Here is a 10,037-nt window from a genome sequence, read left to right as displayed (position 1 = left end):
ACACACATTTATTTTTTTCCTTTGATAAACATCAATCCTTGGTTACCTTGTTTCAAACTGTTCATACTTCACTTTAAGTTACTAATTAATGTAGTGTAGTCAGTTTTCAAGATTTCACATTTATAAACCCTGGATTAAAGTTGTTATTTGCATATGTATAAGGTTGATAACACTGACTGAACAAACACAGCATGCAGTGAGCATGCAAACAGTTTTAATAGCTGTTTGTCCATCTGTGAACATGTAGATATGCGCTCGAAAATGCTCTCTGTCTCCGAAGACCTAAAGAAATATTCCAGGTTCAGAACAAGTTACGCTCAATTGACCGTGCCTGTGGCATAATGTTGACTGCCACACAGCCGAACGCATTCCTTCTCATTACCCTCATGTCGCGGGCCAGGAGAATTACAAGTGCGGCGACGGTGGAGAGGCCTGCAGCGGAGGGGAATGGCTTGAGTAACGAGCTGGAGGGCCTTAATTAAGGCTAGTCCTCCACTGCCGTGAGGAGGGTTGAGGCATTGATTAGCCTGAACAGGAGCGCAGGGGAGATGGCCGATGAGACAGGGTGCTCGGAGGAGATTCAGTAGGAAACTACGGGAAAGGAGAGGACTTCACGCCTCAGAGACTCGGGCCTTAGGTGAGCAGGAGGCTGCTTCTGCATATCTAACATCCCTGTCACAGAAGCCACAAAGATGTTAAACTATCCGAACTGGCGGAAGAAATGCACTCTGTGCAAGTACACAGATGTGAATGATTGGCCAAACGAATGGTGTTGCTGTACCGTATGTACGTGCAGCTAAACCTCAGTATTTCACCCTATCATATTTGATATGCAAACATCTAAGCCATGTAATTTATCAACATGATCAAAACATTGCTGAAAAACCTGTTTACACAATCTCTTCTGTCTGTTTTTTGTCCATCTGTGAACATGTAGATATGCGCTCGAAAATGCTCTCTGTCTCCGAAGACCTAAAGAAATATTCCAGGTTCAGAACAAGTTACGCTCAATTGACCGTGCCTGTGGCATAATGTTGACTGCCACACAAATCCACTTAGCTCACATTTTCTTTAAAAAAAAAAATAATAATAATAAAATAAAATAAAAAATAAAAGTCTCAGTGAGCAGTCAGCAACTCAGTCAGAAAAGTGAGGCACTTACAGTGAAAATGAATGAGGCCAATCCATATACATTAAAATACAGTTTTGATGGTATAGCGACATAACGTGAACAATGTGTTTACATTTTATTGTGAGGAAAAATTGCTTACTAACCTTTTCTGAATTTTGCAACAACACTATATGACAACATAATATTCTACTGTAAAAGGATGATCTAAATGGTTTAACAGCTGAATAAACAAGTTTTAACAGAATAATTAATGTTTTTACAAAATTATAAGCTCTTTTCTTCATTTAAATCCTCCACAAATCTGCCTCAAAATGAGAGTGAAGACAAATGTCAACCAAGTTTAAGTTCTGTTGAACTCAAAAATTTTCCTTTAAATATTATAAAACATGAGGCAAAAATAGTCGATATCACTGCAATTAACATGTTTGGTGTTGCTACACAACATTTTTAACAGTTCCCCACAGACATGAAGACTAAACAGCGTGAAAGCTGAACAGTATATGCCACATGAATATTTAATTAGATGAGTTCTGAGACCGTTATGATTGGTTGTCTTGTCTCTAGGGCAGGGTTTCATAACCCAGGGTTAAAAACAGTGCTAACTCTGTTCATTAGAGGTGTGAAATGCTGCTTAACCCACATGAAATAGCCTTATATGTATTTGTCGGTGTTTAGAACGATAGATAGATAGATAGATAGATAGATAGATAGATAGATAGATAGATAGATAGATAGATAGATAGATAAGATACTTTGAAGAGAATGAGATTTTTTTTTTTTTTTTTTTTGCTGTGAAATCTTTACTGATTTTTAAAAAGCAAACATAAAATAAATTGTATAATTTAGAAATATTTCAAGTTGAATGCTTACTGGACATCATCCTTTTTTTATCTTTCACTCATTAGCACATCACATGGCATTAAATATTAAAGATATTTGATAATAAAACTAAGCATTTAAATATCATCTTACTAAGACAAATTATTGGGAGAAACAGTGTGACAACTTATATTTATATGCATTTTAAGAAAGTAGTCTGCTATAATGATTTAAAGATTTCATTGATTTACATCACAAGCTATCAGTTTTTCATTTTACTATTTGGCGATGTAAATATGAGCAATTTCACCAAATTGCATGTTTTTGATCATTTTGGGCCTTTTTCCTTGAGTATGAGCTCCATATTCTCTTACATCATACTATATGGGCCATAAAAGCATGATGTATCAGATACTATACTCCAAAAATTACATATGCACATTTTATATACATATTTTGTATAAAGGTTCGATAAATTGCTCCATTTAAAAAATAAATTTTTCAGACAAATATCTCAAGTTTTACATATAGTGACAGATCATTTCATGTTTCATCTGAGTGAAATAGATTATTTAAAAAAGGATCAACCAGTTGTTGATTGGATTGAAGCGGATCTGAATGCAAGATTAAAGTTGTTTGCAAGAAATTCCCAGGATAGATAGATAGATAGATAGATAGATAGATAGATAGATAGATAGATAGATAGATAGATAGATAGATAGATAGATAGATAAGATACTTTGAAGAGAATGAGATGAAAGACGGGATGACTGAAGCCCCCACGACACTGGCCAGCTGTGCGTTATAAAAAAAAATTAATAGGATTAAAAGGGCAGGTGTAAACAGCAACGTGCCTCCCTTGTTTACATGTGATCCGATCGACCAAATCTTAATACCAGGTGTAAACGGTGCCTTTGCCTCCATCCTGATTTTCTTTTTTATTGTCTCTTCTCACTGAATATCAGATAAAATTTTATATTACTCAAAGGACACCAGAGAAAATTTCCTGGGTTTACTACATCTTCCAGAATTACATTTTCCTTGAAGAGAAACCCACAACACATTTGAGACTGAACATGGTCACACTGATGAAAAACAGTTTGATGGTTTGCTGGTCTTAAGATTGTCTCCTAACCTGCGGTGCTGGGGAAAAAAACAGCTTAAACCAGCATAAGCTGATTTTCTAAATTTAGATGGTTTAAGATCTCCCAGCCTGACTTACCCATGTGTCCAAAACCAGGCTGGGAGATCATCAGGCCAGTCTAGACTGATTTAAGATCAGTACAGTGACTATCCAAAAAAATATATATAAAAATCTGCCAACTGACTAGTATGAAGGTGTGAACCTTGAAAGTTTGCTAAATTTAGGTGGTTTAAGTTGGTCTTAGCTGGTCTGGATCCGGAACAGCTGTGGAAGTGGGGAGGGGAAACTGTTGTATTTTCCTATATTCAATCACAACCACAGGCTTACAACACACCTCACTGTATTTTTCTCTTTGACCTGGGTTTACTACATCTTCCAGAATTACATTTTCCTTGAAGAGAAACCCACAACACATTTGAGACTGAACATGGTCACACTGATGAAAAACAGTTTGATGGTTTGCTGGTCTTAAGATTGTCTCCTAACCTGCGGTGCTGGGAAAAAAAACAGCTTAAACCAGCATAAGCTGATTTTCTAAATTTAGATGGTTTAAGATCTCCCAGCCTGACTTACCCATGTGTCCAAAACCAGGCTGGGAGATCATCAGGCCAGTCTAGACTGATATATATCAAAAAAATATATATAAAAATCTGCCAACTGACTAGTATGAAGGTGTGAACCTTGAAAGTTTGCTAAATTTAGGTGGTTTAAGTTGGTCTTTGTTTACTTCAGTTCAGCAAGCGCAAGCACTAATAGCCCACAAGACAAGACCGATGCAGACACAATGCACTATTTGCATCTCTAAAATACTATTACGAAGCAGTGATGGCAAGAGGAAGGAAAAAGTAAGACACTTAATTCAGGGCCTCAGGAAAATATTCAGAGTTCCTGTGCTGATGGAGACAAATGGGCAAGATGGCCAAAACGAATCCCATTAAAGAAAAATTTTAGTACTTTTTTTTAAAACCCATCTGAGCTAACATTAAAAGGTTCACCTAGAAATAAAACTAGAATACAGTGCCCACAAAATGCAGCTGGACACAATGTATGAATAGAACTGCATTAGATATAGGCTGCAGCCCCCCACAACCTGGGAAGAAAAAGGGGACAGAGTGCTTAGGGCCCAGAGGCTGAGAGGGACCCACAATGATGTCCTTAGGGGGGCCCGAATGAGATTGCCACCCCCTACTGAATATGATATAATTAATTTATAATTATATATAGGTATTCCCATTTAAGAGCAAATATGTTAATCTGGGTGCTTTTCATAGAAAATATTGATAAATTCCAAGACATTATTGAGGCAAAAACATGACGGTGGTATTTCAAGCTTCAACTGCTCCCAAAGTAGGAAAATCCCCTAAGGAATTTACATACGGGTAAGGGGGCATGATTAATTACGATAATTTTTGCCAACACATTTTTGTATATAATTAATCACAATTTAATTGACAGCCCTAATTTGATAAAATATCAAACCAAGTGACATTTATTTTAATGAAAAATAGCACAAACACAGTTTCTCAAAAATAAGTATGGATTTTAAATTATATGGCAAATACTGTTGAAATTAAAGACAGCGGTACTTAGATGAGTGGCTTTAAACCCAACACAATATTTGATATATTTGAATAACCTGTATGGACCGAGTCTGATATATTTCCTATGGTATTACTGCTGTAATTTTGACAATATTTTTTATAAATAGAAATTAGGTTGATATTAAACGAAAAACATTTTGTGTTTCCAGGATATTCTGGATTATATATGTTCTTAATAAACAATAGTTACCGAAGGGTTTATTTGTATTATTGGTTTATTTGGGTTATTTGTCAAGTTGTGTGTGTGTACCATATAGTATAGGGACCATTTCTCACCTTTTTTTAATGATTTTAATCAAGTTGTTTATATATTTATAAATACATAAATAATAAATGGTTACACTTTAGTATAGGGACCAATTCTCACTGTTAACTAGTTGCTTATTAACATGCCTATTATTAACATATTGGCTGTTCATTAGTACTTATAAAGCCCATATTCTACATTCCTAATCTTACCCAATATCTAAACTTAAAAACAACCTTTCTAACTATTAATAACCAGAAAATTAGGAGTTCATTGAGGCAACAGTCATAGTTAACGGTTTGGTAATGGCAAGAATTGGACCTTGAAATAAAGTGTGACCATATAATTTTAAGACATTCTGCAGACCCCACTAAAATGAGCTTGGGGGAAAAAATACCTAAAAGTAACTGCAAAAATGGACAAGAAAAGTAGTTCTGAGAAAAAATAGCTGGCACTGTGCAGATGCAGCTGGTTTGATATGTTGTTATCTAATGCAATGGCATTCATTCATCAACTGTGACTTAAGATTCCAAATACATTTTCAAGAGGGAAAAAAATAACACTTATATAGCAAAAATCCAATGTTTATTGAGAGCAGGTTTAGTAACTGTGGTATCTGCAGATACATGTGAGATGAGAAGAACAGAAGCCCACACCCACTCAATGAGAGCTGGCCAACTGGAGTTTTGGCTTGTCACGGTGTCCATTGGGACACAGCGCCCCCTTATTTAATAATCACAAACAACAAGTGGAACAGCAATGGCTTGGGGTTGTAATACTACTGAAAATGGTTGAAAACTCAACGAATAATATATATGAGAAAAATAACGGAAACTGGTCTAACTTCAAGAGATAAGAAGAGAGAAAGAGAGAGGGAGCGAGACAGCCTTGCTCATGTTCTCATGCACAGACGAGCCAGCTCTTACAAAAGAGTTGGCATGAAATTTCTTGGAAGTAGATCTGATTTCATTAAGTTAACCGAAGTGCCTTTTAGGTTATATCACTAATCTGCAACTCATTCCTCATCTGACCGGTCTCATCTTTCCCTTCTGAAACCCAACTACCGCTGTGGCCTTTTCCCTCATCCCTTTTCTCCTCCCAACCCCTCCTTCTATGCTTTCTCGCTCTGGTATTGAAGGTGCAGCTGAAGCACATCTTCCTGCGAGACCCTTTCCCAGCCCTCGCCATGGACGCGGTAGAGGTTGACTTGGCCTCCGCTGTAGGCGTCACGGTAAGTAGCTTGGTAGATGGCGCGGCGGCCCAGGTCGCATGCTTCTTCTACAGTCAGGTCGTAGCGAAGACCGCTGTCGACGACACCGTAGGCGTACATGGATCCCGAACCAACTGCGAACAGGTCTCCGCACACTCGGTTGCCCTCAGAGTCCACGTAGTAGAGCCCTGCGATCAGAGGAAAGCAAAAGGAAGAGGAAGAAAGAGACCATCAGCACTGCTTTACGTCCTGCTGTGTTAAAAAGGCAGGCGCCTCCACGGAAGATGAAAGCGTTAAAAAAAGCAAAACCCTTCAGAGAGAATTCAGTAGATCGATGTAATGTTATGAACACAAGGTTATAAATAATGTTCTGAACAACACAAGGTCAAATCTATCTCGGTGAGTACATGTGAGAAAAGGAATCATGGGAACGGGTGGTTGGCAATTTTTTCTGACAGCTGGATGCTTGGTAGCTGGAGTTTGGTCTGGGGGGTACCTAGGGGCTTCAGCATGAAAGCAGGTAAAAAAAAATTAAAAATTTAAACGGGAAGCGTTAAAGAAGGAGAGCTTACATTTAGCTAATATTTAGTAGGCTAAAGACAAGTAGGAATGGGCAAACATAGCATCCACCCTGGGGCACCGCCTGAGGTGCTATTGATCGCTCTAAAAACAACAGAATTAATTATTGATCTATACCTGAAGATCCGACCTCTCACCAAACATGATGGACGAGGCATATCACAATCGGTGAACTGATGGGTCACTGTATGGTCCAGCTGCAGATCACATCAAGGTTTCAAGTGTCTGTGAGGCTCCGCAATGACGAAGCTCACGCCTACAGTAACAGTGACTACATCCCATCTGTGCGCCAACAGAACCAGGCTGCAGATTGACTGTTAACTGGATAGTTCACCCAAAAATGAATTGTCATCATTTACTCACCTTTTGGAACACAAAAGACATTCTGAAGAATTTTTCGACTTTTTGTCCACACAATGAAAATCAATGGGGTCATTTGGACTACATGAACAAAAAAAAAAAAACTTTTCTTTTGTATTCTGCAGAGGAAAGAAAGTCATCCTGGTTTGGAACCACATGACAGTGAATAAATGACTTTCTGGATGAGAGGGTGAATAAATTATTTCAGAAACTGAAATATATCAAATTATTGCAACGTTTGCAATGACTGAATGATTTTAATACTTGATAAAGTTACAAAAAGTCAGTTTTAAATTAATAGTTCACCCAAAAATGAAAGTTTGCTAAAAATGTACTTACCCTCGGGCCATCCAAGAGTTCTTCCCTCAGAGTTCAAACAGCTGATAAAAAAAACTCCTCATATTATTGAATTTTGATGTGAAAGAACAACAGAGGATGGACTTGTTAGCTGATGGAAGCATTATTATGGATTACGGACAGGTATTTTGGCCAGAAGCATTGGTTTAAAGATAAAACTCTTTAATGATTTGTTTCTTACAAAACACATTAACTGATAAACTGAAGTCATGTTGTGGAAAATTGAGATGTTTTTATCAGCTGTTTGGACTCTCATTCTGATTGCACCCGTTCGCTGCAGAGGATCTATTGGTGAGCAAGTGATGTAATGCTAAATTTCTCCAAATCTGTTTCGAAGAAGACACAAACTCATCTCCATCTTGGATGGCTTGGGGTGAGTATATTTTCAGCAAATGTGACACCAAACCCCCTCAAGAAAGAAGAAAACTCTTGTGTTTACAACTGTGACAATGATCATGATCAACTAAATGCTGGATTTTTAAAAGTATGTGAAGCTTACTGCATAGACTCTTTAGGGCTAAAAACCTCAAATCTTCAATGATGCATGTCAGTCTGTTAATGTAGGAACATCAACTTTACGTTGTCACGCCCCTAAATATGACGCCGAACAAAACAAACTGTGATTGGTTGCTTTACATGTTGGTCAGACAGCCTCTTAGGCGGTCCTTGGCTAATGAAAGCTGCTAGAGTTCAGACCTTCTGCCATCTTGTCTGAAGGTCTGGGTATGACAGACTAGTTCGAAAAAAACTAGCACTGAAAACGCAATCTGAAACATTTTAAACTTTAAGTAGAGTTCAAGGACCCCAAATTGGCTCAGAGAGACATTTTAAGGACAATCTTAGGAAGTGAGGCACAGAAGACTTCAACAAGAAAATTACACCCTCTGAACGCATCGTTAGCACGACCTGATAATCGTTACAGCACCCTGAATATATGCAGGGTAATTTACGATTTTGTAGAGCCAAGTGTGACGACTAAAAACAGGTAAAAAAAAATGCAATAGGACGTCTCTTTCACCCGCAAGGCACCGCTCTCATTAAGAGCGGAGTACGAGGATACTTCAGCAGTCTGGGATTTTTATTTTATTTTTTTCACGTACAACACCTGGGATCGTTTTATCACACAACGGACATTGCATGCTACCTGCGTTGCTGAGAAAGGGTGGGGAAGTAAAGGTGAACAAAAGAGGCACTTGAATTTGCGTGCCCTCGTAAAGCAGAGGTGCTGAAGCGGGAGCGATGTCGGGATGTTACGACAGCCTGGCTCCTTGCACTCCATCACAAAGGTGACAGGCAGTTAGATGTGCTAGACTAAAAGTGTGGCTGTCTGCATGTATGAATGGCAATGTCAAGACAAAAGGAAGGCATATACACAGGTGATTGGCTGACTGCTTTGCTGATTGTCACACAGACATGGTTGGTTAAGAGTGCCGCTGATGAGAGCAGCTGCTCAGAAAGTAAAGCAACTCCGTGTAAAGACGTCTAAGCATGCATGCACATCGGCAGTCCGCGTCTACACAACATGAAAAGGTGCCAGTTGAAAGAGCTTCATACGTCTTTGAGATAGCGGTCCTGCTGATATTTGCAGCTCCTGGCAGGACAGAAGATGTCTATACTTTCACAGTAGGTGCACAACAAGCTATCGGAGTACAAATTATAAGTAGATACAAAATTAATGTGTAATGTAGAAATATACAGAAAGAGAATACCGATCATAACAGTTGCTTTAACAGGAACCGGATCACTTTTGAAACACTTGAACTACTTTGGACCAGTGGGTCCCGTCGGGCTTCTAAACACCTGTCTCCCAACATGCATCTCATGTAACATCCCAGAAAGGCAAAAAGTCATTTTCCAGAACATTTTTCCTTGCTGGTTGAATGATCTTCCCAACCCTATTCAGAACACAGAATCCCTGACAATATTCAAGAGACAGCTAAAAACGAAACTCTTCTGAAATCTGGGCGGGGGGATTACTCTATGCTTTCTCTTTACCTTAATACCTCCCTTCTCTAGCGTGCACTATTCTAAAAGATATATGTAACTTTGTATTACATGCACTTCTGGTGTTTAATTGCCTCTTTATGATCAATCGCTTGTTGTATTCCTCACTTGTAAGTCACTTTGGATAAAAGCATCTGCTAAATGAATAAATTAAAATATGACCACTTCATATCATGCATGCTGGCAACAGTGTTATTTTAGCACATTTAACATTTACATTTTCAGTTTTATTTTTAATATTAGTTTAAGTTTTCGCAATTTTGCTGTGTTTTTATTTATAAAAAATATAAATAATTAGTTTAATAAAAATATATAAAATACATACAGTGGGGCAAAAAAGTATTTAGTCAGCCACCAATTGTGCAAGTTCTCCCACTTAAAAAGATGAGAGAGGCCTGTAATTTTCATCATAGGTATACCTCAACTATGAGAGACAAAATGAGAAAAAAAAATCCAGAAAATCACATTGTAGGATTTTTAAAGAATTTATTTGCAAATTATGGTGGAAAATAAGTATTTGGTCAATAACAAAATTTCATCTCAATACTTTGTTATATACACTTTGTTGGCAATGACAGAGGTCA

The 10,037-nt window shown here is 37.9% G+C and overlaps 1 protein-coding gene across 1 annotated transcript in view; it reads right to left on the bottom strand.

Moving 5' to 3' along the window:
• Window positions 1-5,115: 5,115 nt before the first annotated feature.
• The window catches only part of LOC107591435 (proteasome subunit beta type-5-like), an 11,687-nt gene continuing 6,765 nt past the window's right edge, over window positions 5,116-10,037 (bottom strand). The window contains exon 3 of the mRNA XM_016280581.1: window positions 5,116-6,341. Within this exon, the coding sequence (XP_016136067.1) occupies window positions 6,055-6,341 (287 nt within the window). The 3' untranslated portion in view covers window positions 5,116-6,054. The remainder of the gene's footprint in view (window positions 6,342-10,037) is intronic.

Source organism: Sinocyclocheilus grahami, unplaced genomic scaffold (genome assembly GCF_001515645.1).
Source record: "Sinocyclocheilus grahami isolate Dianchi unplaced genomic scaffold, SAMN03320097.WGS_v1.1 scaffold141.1, whole genome shotgun sequence".
Classification (NCBI taxonomy): Eukaryota; Metazoa; Chordata; class Actinopteri; order Cypriniformes; family Cyprinidae; genus Sinocyclocheilus; species Sinocyclocheilus grahami.
Note: the sequence above shows the minus strand (reverse complement) of the source record. Positions and strands in the feature narration are given on the sequence as shown.